This window comes from Taudactylus pleione, unplaced genomic scaffold (assembly GCF_031769625.1).
Source record: "Taudactylus pleione unplaced genomic scaffold, aTauple2 ptg000009l, whole genome shotgun sequence".
Taxonomy (NCBI): Eukaryota; Metazoa; Chordata; class Amphibia; order Anura; family Myobatrachidae; genus Taudactylus; species Taudactylus pleione.
In genome coordinates, this window is record NW_028284412.1 from 4,472,149 (window position 1) to 4,492,082 (window position 19,934).

The window sequence follows — 19,934 nt, forward strand, 5'->3', positions numbered from 1 at the left end:
ATCGGTCACAGATCAGACGATTATTGGATGTCTGATGAACCCTATGGTTGAATGGCAGCAAGAACAGACATATTTACTGCGTACGAGATTGCAGTCACAGGCTGAGACACACCCTAAAAACAATTGAGACATGCCTTCATTTGAGTCGAAAGCCCTCCCCCCACCTGTTGTGGCCTATCACTTTGCAAATTAAAATTAAACTTGATGCATGCGCAGATTACCGATAATCGCTTAACTGCATAAACATCGGGATTGCCACACCTCGTTTTTTCAGCATCAGGCTGTGGTGGCTGATTGTTATACTCTTTGAAGCCATTGATATAAAATCGCAATAGGCAGCAGCAAGACTTCAGGTGCCCGAGAATCATAACGCGTTTCTCTGGGTTTAGTCTCCCGGTTTCTTCAGAGTTGCCCTCCTGCTGACAAAACCGGGAGCCTAAACCCGGTAATTACAGCTGATAGCCGAACTTTCCAGCACTCTGGACCTGATTCAGCTTCAGACGGAATAGCTAAGCTGCTCGCAACCAGTTTAGCTATTCCGTCTGTGCTGATATGGTAATGCAGCAGGAGGCATCACGCCCCCTGCTGCATTACGTATCCGACCTGCATTGTCCAAAGCAGCATCGGTCATGCAGCCGGCTGACGCAGCTGTAAGGAAGAGGTCAGGAATTCTCCATCAGCCGACGGAGATCCTGGCCTCTCCCCTACCCCCCAATGGCGGCAAAACGCCTCCGTTTCAGGAAACAGAGGCCATCGCTGCCCCGTCCCCGCCCCCAAACGGCAACAGACTATCAATCACTGACAGTCTGCTGCCAGTTTACGTGCGGGCTTACATACCCGTTCTGCACATGCACAGAACGGGTCTGGCGCATGCGTAGATTCCCGAACACTGCTGAATTAGGCTCTCTGTTTTCAGCTACCTCCAGAGCGTCTGCCTCCTGTCCCCCGTGGCTGGCCTAAAGCTCCTGTCTGCCTTTATACAACGGTTTATTGCACAGCCTCAGGAGCAAGTCAGGTTATTACACACCGCACATTGGAGACATTTAACCCTGGAGTATTTATTCTATTATAACCGGGACTCAGCCATATGCACTGGACACTTGGCCACCTGAGAGGTGAGAATTCACTCTATATCTGGGATTATTGAGTACCTTGGACTGGCTGCTTGAGAGGCTTTTGAGTCCTCCTACCGTGCAAGAAAGCACACACAATCCCCACATATCGCAACAGTTAGACTAGCAATTTCAATTATATACACTGTATTGCAGCATTGTTATGTCTTCTTGTTTTTAGGTCTTTGTGTATATTACATTATAACATTTAAATGTCTATCAGCGCTATCTTGTTTGTGTTCTGATTACCCTATATCAGTGGGTTGCAGTCCTTACTTAGTGTAGCTGCTCTATTAGATAACTAATTAGTGGACCTCCACTCAAGAGCGCACCCTTTGTCTTTGTTGTTGTTTAGAGAGACACAAAGTTCCTGATTTAATGATGGACGCAGTGTCGATATAGGTCGCAAGCAGGCAATGTTTTCAGTCTGCACATGCGTCCGAGTGGCACTGCGCATGCGCCCCTATGGTTACTGCCGGTGAACACAGAACAAATTTGGATGCAAAGAGAGACAATTTCAGTGGGCATACTTGGGTGGTAACATGGGGATGGCTAGTCAGATGCGTGTGTCACAGCCAGCGACTGCGTCTTTTTTCGCAGTTGCATTGGCAGCAGTGGCCATGATGCGATGGCATTCTGAGCAACCTTAGGGCTGCTCCAATGCCCTCTTAATGGCCCCTCTTCATCTTAATGGCCCCAGAGGATACTGGCACTACCCCTATACTGTGATCTTTACTGTGCTCATCCAAAAGTGAAAAAACTGTATGGCGAACGATAAGAAGACAGGAATGGCTGCTTTTACAATATAATAGTATAAGCAAAGGAGCAAGAGGAAAAGGAACAGGTTGATTTACTAAGCTTCTGCCACTGGCTAAACCTGGACATATATCTCATTCAAATATAAGGCTATGGGATCAGGTTCAATGTTTTTTATTTTATACAATTTTTATGCAATTGAGCGATTATCGGCTGGCTGCACATGCATCACGGTCGGAATGCGCACACGCAAAGTTACCCTAGTGATGCCGCTCTCAGCGAGGATGTCTTCGCAAAGTGATTGACAATCAGGGACCATTTGGGGGCGGTAGTAAAAATGCAGGCATTTTCAGGGCATGTCTCGGCCTACAACTGCAATCCCGTATGCAATAAACATGGCGCCAGTGTCTCAGTTCCCGCGGCCATTCTGACCGACCATAGGGTTACTCAGATGGTCGATTATGGCAGAGACCACCGCTGCAGGTTTGTACGCACTTGGTTGGATCTGTGAAGCCGACGGCGGGCGTCTCTATAAATTGCCAGGCGGCTACAGCTTCAGCATATTTTCGCACAGCAGCTGCGTACAGGATCACAGCTGAGGTTAGCGCACAGGTCTGACTCGACCCAATGTCATTGGGATTAATCAGTTCCCTTTATAAGGAAAATCATTGATACATTAATGAATGTTTCAAGAAGATGGTGGACGCTTAATAAGGAACCAACAAAAATATATTTATAGATTTATAATTCAACATTGTATACAAGCAGTTCAAAACGTTGGAACTAGTAGATGTTTAAGGGGGACCTAATGCAGTTATTGACCCATATGATCCTTAATGAAGATATACCACGGCTCTTGGCAAATACTCAAAAACTGTGAGAGTGATATAAATAATCTAAGTCTCACAGAACTGAAGGTGTCTTTTACTAATGAATAATGATCATATCAGGGGACACACAATTTACCCTGGTATGATGAATCTTCTGCCAATCCCCTTGTCACGCAAACGTCCACGGAATGTACCTATTGCGTCTGGGTACAGTGTCCTTCTAGGAGAGACTTCTGGGTCGAGGAGAGCGCACATGGATGGAAGTGGTGCAGGCCGCTATCTTTCCTATAGCCGTGAGCGGCAGCATAGGTCTCCCTTTTGTAAACTCCGTTGAGCTGATCAGCCCATCCAATGACATCATTTCACTCCAGCAGACAGGCTATTTAAACTGGCTCATCTGGCATTCTAGTGACAGAATTATGCCTCACCTTTCTGGGCTGCTGACTGTCTAATGGCTTTCGATACATTACAATATTGTGTGCCATGCACCAGTCTTCTAAACCTCACAGTGTGCAGTACTACAGCGCATACTTACCTACTCTATGATTTACTGGGTAGTTGCCCAGGCTCCCAGAGGAGTGGTACTCCTCCTGCATCCCGCCCACTTCCTATGGGGAGAATAATGAATAACTGGAATCCCAGTCAGTGAGGAGAGAACAGGGTATAGTGACGTAATCCTATTATAATTGTGTAATTTTTGCCCTGCAAATGTGTGATTTGTGGTAATTTCCCGTGAGGGGACTGGGCCTGATGACGCAAATAGTCCGGCCCCGCCCCCAACACCGGCCACCTGCATCTTTGCTCCAGGCTTTTCCCGGAGGTCCAGCGAAGTCCTCTTTGTCTGCGAGGTCCTACGCTGGGCTGCTGGCAGCCTAACGCTGCCAGCAACAGTGGTCTTGCGCGATGGTCCATCTGCGCATGTGCATGATATGGGGACCCGGCAGTGCCTGAAAGGCTTCGCTGCAGCCAGAAAAACAGCACCGGGTCTCCATTGCCGGCAATGAGGACCACATCGCTCTCACCATCTAAAGATGGTGGGAGCTATCCTGTGACAAACAGCGGTACTCTTATGCTGCCCATACACGACCAGCATAAGATCAAATTCATCATACGATTTCCCTACGATTCCCCGGAGCTCCCTGGCAGTCCCGGCAGCATGTTTGTTGTTTTTCTTAGCATACGATCTGTCGTAAGATCGATCCTGTGTCTCACAGGCTCATAAGGGAAACAGTCATTGAAATGACTTGAATTGCTGCACGATGGATCGCATGAACAAAAAAAAACGGCACGATCTTCACACTATACGATGGACAAGATGTGCTGCACATCTGATCATAAGATCCGATTATAGGAGCTGCGGGAGCGCGCATCGGATCGTATCTTACTAAAATAATACACGATTTTCACAAGATCCATCTTATGACTCATCGAAAAATCGGGCAATCGGGCCGAAATCGTGCAGGTGTATGGGCAGCATTAGAGTACCGCTGTTTGTTAATTCCTGAAAGGAAGTTATAACCCCTTTGGCGAGCACTAAAGGGGTTATGCTTCGTTGAATAATGGATAACTCTTACAGAACTAATCTCTTACATCCCTGTACCACTCTGACACCCTTGACAATCCAACTGTAGTAATTTTAGTATTATATAAGCTAATTTATACTTAATTTATACTTAATCAGGATAGGTGATCTGAAAGTCAGTGTGTGAGATAAGATGTATAGGTATTTGTCTATATACAACCTTTGTGGCCTTGTCCTTATACAGATATCTTACTTGCTGCTCAATAGAGTGGAAGTGGGTAGCTCAAGAATTGTAACATAATATTAACAGAGCACACAGTGAATGCTGATGCGCTTTTGCTGTGGAAACTTTGCCAATGCATCAGGAATCTGAGCAGGGAATCAGTTCTTTAAAGTGTTGTGTACCAATCAGAATCAAAAACATCACATTGTCTATCCAGCAATGACAAATACAATAGTGTTAGCCTGCACCGCTGTTTATCTCCATTGCTAGGTATTAGAGGCGTAAATTGGTGACTTTATGCAAATACTGCTACAATTCCTTCCCTGGTGTACAGCGGTGCGTCTGAATGTGCAAGGGCTAGGATGCCCACTTTGAGCGCCTTTAGACGCTCAAATACCACTTGGTGCATATTTAGAAGCAACCACCGGTCTAACCATTTAAACTTGCACAGTCAAAAAAAAGATGCTCAACTGCGTCTGACATTGACTTAATGTACAGTATCTAATGGTAGTGTTTAATCAGGAGAATCGCTAGATAGGCCACTATGAGAATACAGGTTGAGTCTCCCATATCCAAAATGCTTGGGACCAGGGATATTTTGGATAACGGAATATTCTGTATTTTGGAATATGTGCATATCATAATGAAATATCTTGGGAATGGGATCCCTATATACACACAGAATGCATTTATGTGTTATATACACCTTATACACACAGCCTGCTGGTAATTTTATACAATATTTTCAATCATTTTGTGGCTCAAACAAAGTCTGTGTACAGAAATGAAATTTATTTATGTTCATATACATCCTATACACACAGTCTGTAGGTCATTTTATACATTATTTTTTATAATTTGTGCCTTAGACAAAGTTTGTGTACATTGAACCATCAACAATCAAAGGTTTCATTATCTCAGTCATGCCAAAATAATTCTGTATTTCGAAATATTCCATATTTCGGAATATTTGGATATGGGAGACTCAACCTGTATTGTTAATTATAAGTTTTCATGTTTTTCAAAGAAATTTCATCTTGAAATACAGTCACCTATATGAGGATTGCATCAGCTAGTTATTGGACCTGTATACTATACTATACTATACTATACTATACTATACTATACTATGTAATATGATTGTAATAGTAAACGGGGTAAGAAAGTAAGAAAATATTAAACTGGGTGTGTGGCCTATAAATGAGGGCATCTCATTTTACGAGCCACTGCACTTTGCATGGCACATTTGGGGATATTTCTGAAAACTGTTTTACAATTGATGCCTAGATTTTATGGGGGGAGAGGTGCTTTGGGCATGCATTCACTTGCATAGGATAGGCTACATAGTAGTTTGTGCACAGGGCGCACAGTGACATTGGTATGAGTGGTGGGTGAAGGAGCTGCTGCCAGCTGCTGCTGCTGGGCACCTATGCAAAGCAATACAACTAGAACACACTAGCGCAAGCAGGGGGTGGTCTAAGTACCCAGAAACCCCTCCCTGACAGACTGGCAAGCAGGCACTATCTTCTCAAGCCCCGTGGCAAAATACCGCAATTTGCGGGTCAATCAGGAGGAGGAGGAGCCAATATGACATGATTCCATTAGAATTGCATCATTGGCTCTGTCCCCTCCTGATTGACCCACGAATCTCTGCATTTTGTCGCTAGGGGGAGGGGCCTAATGACATGATGCCTGACATACAGTAGGTGTGTGTGAGTGCAATATATATATGTATGTGTGTGTATATCTATGTGTGTGTAATATATATATATATATATATATATATATATACACAGTATATACAGTATGTGTGTGTGTAAACCCCCGTGTAAAAATCCTGTCTTTGCTCCTGTGAACACCTCAAATATAAAAAATGTTGGCAGAAGCGATTTCATTGTGGGCGAAGCCGCGGGCAACAAGTAGTTTTACATATACCACTTGTTACGCTTTATAAATAGTAATATAGATAAATGCATGGGATTTAATATTAATATAACAGACTACTATTATCTATAAAGCTTGGTAGACAGTCACGATTCTATTCCTCATAGATATGTGTGAGTGCAAATGTAGGCTAATAATAACTCTAATTGTGAAGGATTATGTGATTATAAGAATAGAAACTGGATTAAAACATAAAGTGGTCATTTTCCAAAAACTGGAGGCTATTACTCCTTCTAATTGTGATGGATTAGGTGATTACACTGAGATTAGAAACTGGATACAAAAAGAAAGTTTATGTAGCCAATTAGTGAGAACAAAGTATATGTATGTGGTCATTTGTTCAAGATAACAGTCCTTATAGCCAATAGTTCCTCCTCTTTTGTACATCATAAATAATTAAAACAAGTCAAAAACATCTATAACTTTAGCCAATAGATGGCAGCATAGTCATCTTTAAAGCTGGGTACAAACTGACAGATACATTGGCCAATTAATTGATACATTGGCCGATTAATAGGTGAACATCGCATATCTGCAGACATATCTGCATACATATCTGTCCATCGGCAAGTGTGTACGGGCGGTCTCACTCCTGAGCTCCGGGTCCCGCAGTGCACTATGGGAGTGACGTCACTCCCATAGTTCCGAGGAGCGGGCGCCGGGGACGGACGGCATCAGGCACTGGAGCGGGGTTTAAGGTAAGTGGGGTTTTTTTTGTGCGTGTATGTGTGTGCGTGGGGGGTGGCTTACTACAGGGGACTTACTGCTGGGGGCATCATATGGGGGCACTATTGGGAGCACTACAGGGGCCTTTACTACTGGGGGCACTTCAAGGGGCATTACTACTGGGGCACTGCAGGGAGCACTACAAGGGCATTACTACTGAGGGCACTGCTGCAGGGAGCATTACTACTGGGGGTACTACGAGGACATTACTACTGGGGGCACTGCAGGGAGCATTACTGTTGGGGGACTACAAGGGCATTACTAATGGGGCACTGCTGCAGGGAGCATTACTACTGGGGCCACTACAAGGACATTACTACTGGGGGCATCATATGGGGGCACTATTGGGAGCACTACAACTGGGGTTACTACAGGGGCCTTTACTACTGGGGGCACTTCAAGGGGCATTACTACTGGGGGACTGCAGGGAGCATTACTCTTGGGGGCACTACAAGGGCATTACTACTGAGGGCACTGCTGCAGGGAGCATTACTACTGGGGGCACTACCAAGGGCATTACTACTGGGGGCACTGCAGGTAGTATTACTACTGGGGACACTGCAGGGAGCATTACTATTGGGGGCACTACAAGAGCATTACTACTGGGGCCACTGCAGGAATCATTACTACTGGGGGCACTACAAGGGCATTACAACTGGGGGCACTACAGGGGCCCTTAACTACTGGGGGTACTGCAGGGGGAATCGGGTCATGTGAATATTATTAGGGCGCTGTGTATGTGTCTGTGACCTGGGCGGAGGGTTTGGGGGAAAACAGGGGTGGCATTGTGAACCTTTGCCTAGGGCGCCCTGAAACCTTGCACCGGCGCTGTGGTCATCCCTGATAGGTAAGTTTATTCAGTACTGTCTTAATGTATTGGCAAACTGGGCAGCTGTCCAGGGCACCAAGATTATGGGATGTACTGGCAAACAGGGCTGCACAGACTTGTATTGGGTGCTGGCCAAGCAAAGTCCTCCCCTTTCTGTTCTCTATAGCAGAGCTGCGGGGATAGACTCCCGCAGCGCTGTTGAAGTGACAGCCTGACAGGCTGCTCCTCTGTGGTTCTCTGGACTGACGCTAATGATGTGATGATGTCGGGCACCAGTGTAGAGAAGGAAGGAGGAGTCACCACACCCCAGCAGCACTGCAGGTAAGAGAACGAAGCGCAGCTAGCACTGTGGCCTACGGGTATTTTATTAAGGGGGGACAGGTAACAGGGAGAATAAGGTGCCCCCTGTATACTACAGTATATACAGCATAGTATCATTGAGTGATACTACTATAAGGTACATGAACCGCTGGGGAGATTTTATATAGCATAATATTCAATCTTATATTATATAAACTCTCCCCAGCAGTTCATGTACCATGTCTCTTATATATTGTATCGATTCAAGAGATTAGGACACCACTAATTCTAATATTGTAACTGCTAAGGGTACGCACTTGTTAATCTCCAGAGTGTTGTGCACACTATTATATTACTGAATTAAAATCAACCACATGCAGTTAAATTGCTGATAGTGACATTCTGAAATTATGAGGCAATGTTTTCAGAAAGATTACACAAGACAATAAGTAAATTACGAAAAGTTACTTACTAGGTACAGCTAGATGCAGGTTCAATTTACTAAGTGGCACTTTTCAAAGCTGTCACATGATCAGCGGATTTGGCTGCTGGATTTAAAGGGTCAATAACATTAAATGCCTAACATACCAGGGGCTATATTTCCTAAAGTGCGGTTTTTTAAAAGTGGAGAGGCTGCCCATAGCAACCAATCAGATTCCAAATATTTTCTTCGAGATTGTGCTAGATAAATGTTAAGTAGAATCTGATTGGTTGATATAGGCAACGTCTCCACTGCTAAAAGCCAGCGCTTTAGTAAATATACCCCCTTGTGTGTTAATATTTTGAAACCCCCAAAGATGTAGCCAGGGGCATCTTTAGAGAGGAGGGGACCCGTGTAAATCCCCCATAATGGGCCCCCTTCTCTGACGCGGCTGACCAGCCACCGCAGAATCAGTGGACTCTGGGCACTAGAGTGTGCCCAGTGTGTACTGCGCATGCGCAGATCACCGGAGAAATGGCACGGCTGCCATTTTCCTGGAGATTTCCTCAGAGTGCAAGCGCAAAACGACTGGAAAAATGGCCGCGGCGGCCATTTTCTGGTGTTTTGAGCAGCTAAGAAACCCGACGCGGGACCTTGAAGAGGTAAGTATTAGGTACTATGGGTGCTGGGGGCCCGTGTGCACCGCACACCCTGCACCCATTATAAATACACCCCTGAATGTAGCAGTGCCATTTAGTCAATTTAACCAATGTATTTGAAAGAAATAAAATTTCAAAGCAATATGAAATTTTAAATTATTCCAGAGTAACTTAAAATATACATATATAGAAGTGTCCTCTTACATCCTTGCCGCTCGCGCTGCAAACGCGTGCAAGCATCGTGCCATGTGATTTGCCACAGCGGTGTGCGCCACGGTATGCCATGTCGTACACTGCATTTTCACCATGCAATCCTATGGGTTGCAGGTGCAAAAACAGTGCGCATACCATTTCGGGGGTGCACGACTCTTGCCATACATGGCGCGATTTGCTGCACAAGCGGCAAAGATGCAAGTGGACATATCTGTATGTCATATGAAGCTAATATAATAATACGTAAAAAGTGAAAAGTTCCTAACACAGGAGCAATGGCTTTCCCTCTGCTTGCATCTTTCCTCTACCTTCCTAAATTTAGCGGGAACTAGTGCAAGCTGGTTACATTGCAGCTATTTTAAGCTATTCACATCATAACGCTAGGATCTCTAGACAGGAAAGTGTACAGTCACTGATTCAGGAAACAGCAAAGATTAATGAGTCAGAATAAAGTCATACCCTGCATATAAATCAGGATTAACGCTCCACAAAATGTAATTATAATAATAATTAATATAACATACAGATGTGTCCTCATACATCTAGCCTCCTTGCGCATTAAACAGCCCTTCTAGCCGCACCATGCCACGGCGTGACTTGGAAGTGCCAAGCGTCTTTTCGTGTCGACTTTTCACCTTAAAATGCATCTTATTGGCACAGCGATGCGAATAGGACGCACAAGTAGCTTCTGCTGATTACAATGATATGTGGCAGGCCTACATTCTGTGTGTGACTGTGGGTGCATCAGCATGCAAGATGCTACGTTACAGTGTCAGCGGCTGTGACACTGTAACAATAGTTGCTGGACGATAGCTTAGCCCTTCGCTAGGCCAGTCCTCACAGGTCTGTGCATGTGTAATGCAGCCACTGGACATGATAAATAGGATATCTCATGCAAAAGAATCATCTAACTTCAGGCATGGTTATCATTGACAATAGGGGTATCCTCGGCGGCTGTAGCCCTGCGATGTATAGGGTGAAACAATAAAGTGCTATCGCCTTCTGACACATCTGCTAATTCGTGGACATATCTGTTTGTACATTATAACTAGTGATAAAGTTCAAACAGTGTGTGAATGAAAGTGTCTGAGTGTGTGAGTGAGTGAGTGTCTGAGTGAGTGAGTAGTAACTGCAGGTGTTAGGGTTTGGAACAGCTGTCCTCACAAAGGAGCAATGCCAAATTGCTCCAGTAGGTAAGAATCCACTGCCACAACTTGAGGCAGGTGATGAAAAGGCCCCTAATTTCTTTTTTTGTTACAGATAATACAGGCTCATGTGGAAGCTAACAGTCCCCTGCAGTGTTCAGAGGCGGTTTAAGAGAGGAGGGGGTCCGAGTGCAGGCTCTGATCGGGCCTCCTCCTCTCCGGCGGTGCAGTAGATTCTTGCATTGTGCCAGAGTCTACTGCGCGTGTGCAGGTCTCCGTGAACATGGCACCCGCGCTGCGTCCCTGGGACATCTCTACTGCGCATGCTGGAATCACCAATAATGGACACGGTGTCCATTTTCCCGGTGATTTTTGCAGCCAATGCCGGGCTGACGGAGCGGTAAGTATATTTATATGGGTGCTGGGTGTGCAGTGTGTGGGCCCCCCTGGACCCAGGGGCCCATGTGCTATGCACACATACATGCCTACTCTCCCGGAAGTCGCAGGAGGCTCCCAATTTATTGGGCAACCGCCCCTCACCTCCGGTAGAGTAGGCATTTCTCCCGCTTGCTGGCCACTTCCTAGTGAGGTGGGCAGAATGTGGAGAATTTCCGCAGCGATCACAGGTCCCCGTGTAGGGTGCGGGGATTAATTATGCGATTCTTCAAGAAACACGTACTGTAGCCCCGCCCCTATTTAAATTTGTGGCAATCATGACAATTTACAATGAGGGGGCGGGGCTTAATGATGTGAACCATCAGGCCCCACCCCCTTTGCAACCCACCTGCTTCTCCTCCCCGGGAGAAAAAAAAAAGTAGGCAAGTATGACTACACACCTTGCACCCATTATAGGTACAGCCCCTGGCAGTGTTGTTATAACAGATTATCTGCACATCTAGACAATTCTGGATCTGCATTAGCAGGTGCGGTATAATAGAAACCTGAATTACAAACATGCATGCTCTGAAGGCATATACTGTAGATGTGTGTCTTCTGCCATCGCCTCGCCCGGTCCTAATTCTTAATGTGGATAATGTCTCTTCCTATAATTGCTTTACTAAACTAATTGTATTGCCAGTGGATAGCTGGCAATGATTTAGCTTTTGGAAAAGACCGAGAAAAATCTGCCCACACACTACACAAACAAGCAACAGCCCATTTTTACAACACATGCCCATCTTATAAATACACAGATCAAAATGTACGGTTGACAGAAGATGTCACCTATGTAACTTGTTTTACATGCACGTTAAAGACAGAGAGATGTATCCGATTACTTTTCACACTGACATATTCATACATTTTAAATACATTAGTTGTATTTTCTGGGATTGCGACAGAATATAATAGGTGTGCTTTCATTTAGAAAATGAATAAAGAGATAAAGTAATTTCAAAGACTGTGCTAGATAAATGACAGATAGAAGCTGATTGGTTGCTGGGGGCAACTACTCCACTTTATCTCCCTCCAAGGCTTGATACATCTCCTCCTTAAGGTGGGTACACACCTGACAGCTATATCTGCAGATGGTGGTCGTTCATACACACTGAATGGCCATCATCTGCGTCTTGCTGTGGGTCCCGGTGACCAGGGGGCGTGTCGGCGGGTGTGTCCCGGCAGGCGCGGGGCGTGTCCCTCCCCGCGGCTGCCGCTGTGTGTGTACGGGCGGTCTGCAGACATATCTGTCCATCGGCTGTGCAGCACAGCCAATGTGATTTGTCAGTGAACGCCGAAGTTCACCGATATATCGCGGGTACACACTGCCCGACGGGCAGCAGATACATCGGCCGATCAATTGATCGGCCAATGTATCTGTCAGTGTGTACCCAGCTTAAGTGAATGGAATTTTAGCAGTCTGCTTTAAATGTATGATTGTTATTTCTTTAAAAAAAAAATGTTTTGCCTAGGTAAACATAATTTGCAGGGTGTGTAAAATATTGAATTCATCTGCATAATGCACCATTTCATTCATTTTCGTTTGGTAAACAGTGATTTCCATATGTAAATAGATTACCTTCACAGGAGAGGCCATGGGAAGTGACTCCGGACAATGCCTCCCTGCACACATTGCAGAACGTAGGTCTGGCGTGGGAACAGGCGTACCAGTTGTGCATCCCCGAAAAATGTTCCATGTTAAACTGAGTTGGCTGGAAGCAAAAATTACAATTATAACATCCATGTCCACTAGGGGGGTGGGGGGGTTAGATCCAGGACTACTCCACACAACAATATAGGGCTGTAACACTATCATGAAACCCAATGCATAGAAGATAACACCATTGTGTGACATTGTTGGCTGCATGCTTGTACTCTACTCACTGAATTATCATGGAGAATTGATGTACCTCATTAAGCTCCCACTTTTGGACAGATTTCAGGGCTCCGATCCAGTCTTCCATTTCTTTCCTGTTCTCAGCACACAAGATGAGCTTGCGGAATGGAGTGATAACCTGTGTAGAGGGCAAGAATGTCACAGACTGTATCTATCTATCTCCAAGTTGCTTGTCTCTCTCAAACTTCGATTTTCTACTGTCTGGTTCTCTCTGCTTCCTCTCCCCACATCATATATTTCACAGTTTGGGAATTGTACTGTCCTAGAGTGAGTTCAGCAATCTATAACTCGCATTGATCAGGCAGGGAACTGGGAAGGATAATGGAACAGGGATGGGGAGGGGGAGGGGGAAGGGAGATAAATATAGAAATACTGATAGATAATCTATCAGGAGGATGAACTGAAAATAAGAAGAGTGAGGGTTTAAAGGCAAAAGATAAGTAAGGTAATAGAATAAACATTTTTTAATTTACTTAAGGTAAATTGATTAAGCTAAATAGAATACAGTTAAAATCATGCAAATAAATGATCCAGTGACTAAAGGAGACTTAATGGTATAGTGTGTAATAATGACGAATGGCAACACCTGTATAGAGTTGTCTTGACCTGAAATTAATTAATTTCAGAGGTAAAATATAAAAAAAAAATCTATTAAAATTATCATTCTACAGGATAATAAGCAGCTTCGCTACCATTTATGGCAGGCTGGGGAACCTTTAATCTGCTCAGGGACATTTTGATATATATAACATTATTCACGAGCCGTGTGCAGGCCATGCCTTCTCCATGTGACGTTATACGGGGGTGGGTCACAATTGAAGGTGATTACAGCAATGCCCGGAGCTGTAAGGGCAGCAGTGTAACCGTCTGAAGCCTCCTAAGGACGCTCCAGGTGGCACTGCTGCATAGATTCTGGTTGCAGGGTACCATTCTAGGCACCCTGCTAGCCAGATGAGGCTAGCAGATAAAAGCCCCAAATTCCAGACCAAATGATTCCGCAGGCCTTATATGGCCTCCGGCCTGAGGTTCCCCATCCCTGATTTATGGACTGACACTTAAGTGTCATAGCAGAAAAAAAGTGAGGAAAGCAGATGTACACTCTAAGCACTAGGAATACTAAATATCAATATATATATATATATATATATATATAATATACTATCAATTAACATAGTTTTCTATTAAGGTTCTTAGTACATGTTTGGCCAAATGTGTTTGCCCACCTACCACATCAAGGTGAACCTTAGCGGGTGGGTCCCTAACATCCCTAATGCTGTCACATTGTGTACATTTATCTAGGACTTACCTTTCATAGTGCCCATTACATGTGTGTACTGCAAAGCACAGGACCCATACTAATTAAATTCACCTGGAGCAGGTAGGTTACGAACCTTAATAGAAAACCATATTAATTGATAGTTTATTATATATATTTTGATATTCAGTATTCTTAGTGCTTAGAGTGTGCATCTGCTTTTCCCCACTTTTTTTCTGCTGTAAAACTACAGGTCTCAGCAAGGTAGCACCTCTTATTGTGTTTAAATTAGGATGTGCAGCGCAGCCCACCCTTTTTTGCTTAAGTATCATAGGTAAGATACAGAAGATTTTCATCTATATTTATAGGACTTTAGGGTCAATTTATTATTATAGACCTGGGTATCGGTGACATGTCTGATTTTCTTATCAGCTGCGTATTGCGGTGATAAATAAATCAATTATTACAGTATTTTAATTAAAAAAATATATTGCTGTAGTGGCTGAGCAATAGTGGCCTGGAGGAGTGATGCTGGCCACACACATAGCAATATTTTACCCGATATGGGCGATTCCGACACATTGGAATGACAGATCGTGTAAAATACGGCCAAACTGAGAGTAAAACGTGAGTCCCCACTCACGATCACGATGCGAGTCCCCACTGGTCGCACATCGCATCGTCAGATCTGCCATGCAGTAGAGCAGATCTGAAAAATCTGGGACCCGATGCACTGGAAAAAAAAAAAGTTAAGATGCAAGATATATCTTAAGTCAGATTGGACTCTTTTCACTCCAAATCGTGTAAATCGGGGAGCTCCCGGGGGAGAGTTCAGGGGAAATCGCACATATCGTGGGATCGTGTGTAGATCGCTGTTTGTGTGGGCACCTTTAGAGTTAACTACACCAGGCCAGTCTTTGCAGATGTGCTCATGAGTAGGTTTGGACAGTGGAACTGAAAGCCCAGATTTGGTCTTTCAGTTCCACTAATAGGGAAAAACATGAAACTAGATTACTTTAAAAACAGACTTTATTTATTTTAAAACATTCATGGATTAGCAATGCTTTTGTTATGCTGTTGCCATCCTGAGATGGCAATAAGAGATAGGAAGTATTATGGTGGTACAAGTGAGTGACACTGCAATACTTGTTAAACAGGCTTTCCCATTCAAAGGATCTATTACACCTAAGGTAACCCATTCATGTATGAAGCTCTGGGAAGTGGTAAAGTGGAGAGTGATAAATGACCAACCAATCAGTTCCCAACTGTCATTTTCAAACACAGCTGTAACATGACAGTTGGGAGCTGAGTGGTTGGTCATTTATCACTCTCCACTTTATCACTTCCCAGAGCTTAGTACATCTGCCCAACTGTGCAAAGCAAAAACGGTCCTATTACAGAGAAAGGGCTCTTCATCCTGTGATAAATGTGCCCCAGGACAGTAAAATGCCATCTATGGTGTGGCAGAATGTTGGGCAGATCATAGTAAGTGTCCTCACTGCTGCTGTATAGGCAAAATGATGTAGCTGACTAGTCCCTCATATCGCAAATACAAGATTCCTTCCTGTAGGACAGGACGTTTTAATGAAAACAATGGGCAGAAATTGAGGGGAGCAAGGTACTTTCACAGTCGGCCACGCTCTGTGGTGAGGTTTCATTTACGGAAGACACGCATGAGTTTTATTTGTGCAATACCCTATCTATCCTCCGTGTGCTACAAGTCGTGTTAAACATAATGCGTGAGCGCAGTGCGACTCCGTATCGCTGAGCGTCTTTTCATGCAACTTTTTACCTTCAAATGTGTCTTATTCAGCAGCTGTGACACTGTAACGTAACGCTTGGCTTGCAGACACGCCCACGGTTGCACACTATAGGCATGCCGCATCATTTTCATCAGCAGAAGCTGCTTGTGCGTCCTGTTTGCATCGCTTTGCAAATAAGACGCATTTAAAGGTAAAAAGTTGCACGAAAAGCTGCTCGGTGCTACTGAGTCACGCCACGCCATGGCACAACTAGAAGGGCTGTATAACGAGCGAGGAAGTAAGATGGACATGGACACATCTGTAATTTTACAGTTATTTACTAAAGGTTACAAGCGCACCCATCAGTATGCTATTGTGCTGCATGTGCACAAAATATGGTGTTAAAGTTTATTGTGCTTGACAGACTTGTGGTTGTGGTTATTCAGAGAAATAGGCTTACACTGTCAGTTTTAGACCGATCACATGTTGTTACCAGTTAATCTTGCTCAATAAGTGGCACTGTAAAAATATAGAATTCTGTTACCACATATATCCCAGTTTTCCGACACTTAAGGGTATATTTGTCATTTATCAATGGGTCACTGCCGCTCTCGTCCGGGAATAACTATCCCATGCAAATCATCGGCAGCAGTGGTACTTTCACTATTGTCATTTCATGATGGAGATAGCAGGGAATAATAGAAACATGCTCTATTTAATTAAATTAAGCATTTCAGATAAAATTACAAATATTTTTATATGTATTATTTTCTTTCTTTTTTTTTAAAACATTTTATTATTATTATTTTTATCTTTTTTTTTTTTTGTCAAAGTAGAATTGGAAGCCCAAGTTCGAGCATCTAGTTCAATGGCACAAGGGTCAAACATTCGCAGACTCTCATACTGGTTTGTAAGTTAACTGTTACAGCTGTCAACCAGCATTGCTGAAGCAGCATCACTCAGCTGTCTCAACAAGGATTTAATGATGAATTAAAAAATAGGAATAGGAGACATTCTATTGCTGCGATAAGCAGTGAAAGAAAACCAGTCCGATTGCTGTTTATTAATATATAGGCCCATTAATATCAGCCTTATGGGTAAAAACAAGCTGTGTAACTAAGGAAAGGTTCATTTAATAAGGTGCATTCAATATTGGGCAGTAAACATTACTTTGACTAAGAGCCAGGACACAGTATCAGTGTGTAGTACCTGAGAAGTTAGGTGCAGACTGTCTTTGCTTGCTAGGTTTGACCAAGCATCATTATGCGAGTTATAGGCGGGTGTATACTTGTATGCATGTGGACATACTTGAGGGCAAAATATATGTCTCCATGCAAGCTTGCTTGGAAAGTGCAACTGAGTTCTGTGCTAAAAACGTTACTAAAAGGCTACTATTACACAAAAAGGTTTGTACCGTGAAGCTGTTGTTGATGTTCTTGGTACTGGTCTCGGCCACACTGGCGTCAGAAAGGTCTACCTCATCAAAGATCAAAGACTGTTGAAAAAAGTACAATGTTTACTTTGCATGGCATGCCTAATGTACTAACATTATTAAAAGTACACATCAACGAGCAGTAGCAGTAAGTTTAGTGCTAGTATGTATGCATTAATGACAAAAAAGTTATTCAAAGCAATGTGAAAATAAAGACCTTTGAATCCTTGGCATAGTAGAGGGTTCTCCCTCGAAGCTTGAAATAGCGTCTCTTCCATCTCTGAAAGGAGCTGGTCTGTTTCAGTAGGATTCCTTCCTTCACACTTTTCTGCAAATAACACAATACACAGTCTGGATATGATTTTCAAATAAAATTCAAGTATTACAATAAAATACAAGAAGACGGCATTCAAAAAGTCCCCCTTATATATCTTTGGGACTGAAAAACTACTGTATGTCTGACATAGTCATTGACTCATAATGATTAAGTGGAGAGGATAACATGTTGTTGGCTGGTATATTACTCAAAAATAAAATGTTTGTAGTACTGCAGAATTCTGGATTTTTCTGCCAGACAGCAAATGGTGCCAGTTTAATTAACTGGAAACTGTTCCTTTATATATATGCAATGCCTGTTGTTGACATGCCCACTCACAAACTTTCTATCATAAATCTAGAATAAATTTGAAGACAGCTTGAATTGATGAATTAGTATTAGTCATTCAAAAGAAGTCTATAAATCATTATGTAATAGTTAATGTAATCTATTTAAAGGTATATATATATATATATATATATATTATAAGAACATTGGCCCTCATTCAGAGCCGTACGCTCTGAGCAGAGCGCACGCTCTGAATGAGGGCCGGGCTCCATTTTCATGGAGCGTCCTCCTGGACGCTCGTATAGCTGTGGGTCACCACCCACAGGCTATACGAGCGTGCTTTGTGATGGCCGCGATGGTCGAGACCATCGCGACCATCGAATTTGCGAGCCGGAGCCTGCGGTTGAGGTTTTCAACCGCAAGCTCCGGAGTGATTTTGGCTCTATCAGAGCCAAAATCACTCCCACTGACATCACTAGTGATGTCAGTGGGCCGGCTTCTGACGGGAGGCGTTCCCGTGGGAACGCCCCCGTCAGGGAGGCACGCCCCTGGCACGCCCACCAATCAACATTGACAGCACGCCCCCTTTGATCGGACACAACGAGCGAAGGACTTTCCTTCGCTCGTCGCGTCTGGCGCATGCGCACGACGGAGCTCCCTCCATCGTGCGCATGCTCAGTGCACAACATCGACCCACTTGCGAGCGGACAGCCGCTCGCGAGTGGGTCTGAATCAGGCCCATTGTCCCTCATTCAGAGGTGCTCGCAAAATGCGAGCGCTCGCTCTGAATGAGGGCAGCCGCTTGTCTTTTGAAGTGCGGCCTCCTGGTCGCTAGCTAAGCTGTGGGTTACCACCCACAGCTTTAGCGAACGACCAAGTTGATGGTCTCGATGGTCAAGATCATCGCGACCATCGGGGCTTGCGACGAGACCCTTGAGGTTGGGTCTCGGCAACTGCAAGCCCCAGGGAGCTTCCTGCTCTGATCGAGCAGGAAGCTCCCCACTGACATCAATGCTGATGTCAGTGCGGCCGCCCACAAACGGCAGGCGTTCCTTAAGGAACGCCTGCGTTTGTGAAACCACCCCCCCTCCCCGCCTACACAATGGGTCGAGCTGTCGATCAAAATCGAAAGCCGCCCCTTTTGTAGCAAGCCCCGGAGCGAAAGAATTTCTGTCTTACTCCAGGGCTTGCCAGGGCCTAAACATCGACCCGCTTGCGAGTGCTCAGCGCTTGCGAGCGGGTCTGAATGAGGTCCATTGTGTCTGTCTGTTTCTTGTTCCCCGTTGACACAAAACCTACTGCACCCATTTTCATGAAAACTACATCATTGTGTAGTGAAATCTCCTAGAAAAAACCTGCACTTTATTTCATATCGACCCATCATGTTAAAGCTGAGCAATAGCAAAAACAAAATGTATTCACATCATCAATGCAAGAGATAGGTGTGACACCATGTGCGTGGCTGGTAAGGGGTGGGGGGAGAGGTGCTTTGGGACAGCGATTACTGGAATAGGATAGGCTACATAGCAGTCTGTGCACATGGTAAACTAACACTGGTGTGAGTGGTGGGTGAAGGCGCTCCTGCCACTAGTCCAGTCTGTATAGCGCTGCTGGTCACATGGGCAACTCCCGCGAAAAGATCCCTATGCAAAGCAATACAACTAGAACGCAAATAGAAAAAATGTTGTCAGAAGCGATTCCATCATAAGCGAGGGTAACAGCTAGTATATAATAAAATACACAATACACCATTTAAAAAAGAAATGAAGAACAGATAAGACACAAAACACACACAAGAGGGCGGTATGAGTGTATTAATTAGTGATAAACCGATTGGAGATGTGCGTTTGGGTTTTCCTGAAATACAAACAGACCCAAACTTAGGGGTT

At 44.3% G+C, this 19,934-nt stretch overlaps 1 protein-coding gene across 7 annotated transcripts in view; it reads right to left on the bottom strand.

Moving 5' to 3' along the window:
• LOC148542724 (diacylglycerol kinase delta-like) overlaps nucleotides 1–19,934 on the bottom strand; it is a 200,947-nt gene that overhangs the window by 68,240 nt on the left and 112,773 nt on the right. For all 7 annotated transcript variants that reach the window (XM_088466936.1, XM_088466950.1, XM_088466938.1 and 4 more), the window contains 4 exons: nucleotides 17,659–17,769; nucleotides 17,424–17,504; nucleotides 13,026–13,130; nucleotides 12,695–12,827 (listed from right to left, as the gene is read on the bottom strand). In XM_088466936.1, coding sequence (XP_088323062.1) covers nucleotides 12,695–12,827; nucleotides 13,026–13,130; nucleotides 17,424–17,504; nucleotides 17,659–17,769 — 430 coding nt within the window. The remainder of the gene's footprint in view (nucleotides 1–12,694; nucleotides 12,828–13,025; nucleotides 13,131–17,423; nucleotides 17,505–17,658; nucleotides 17,770–19,934) is intronic.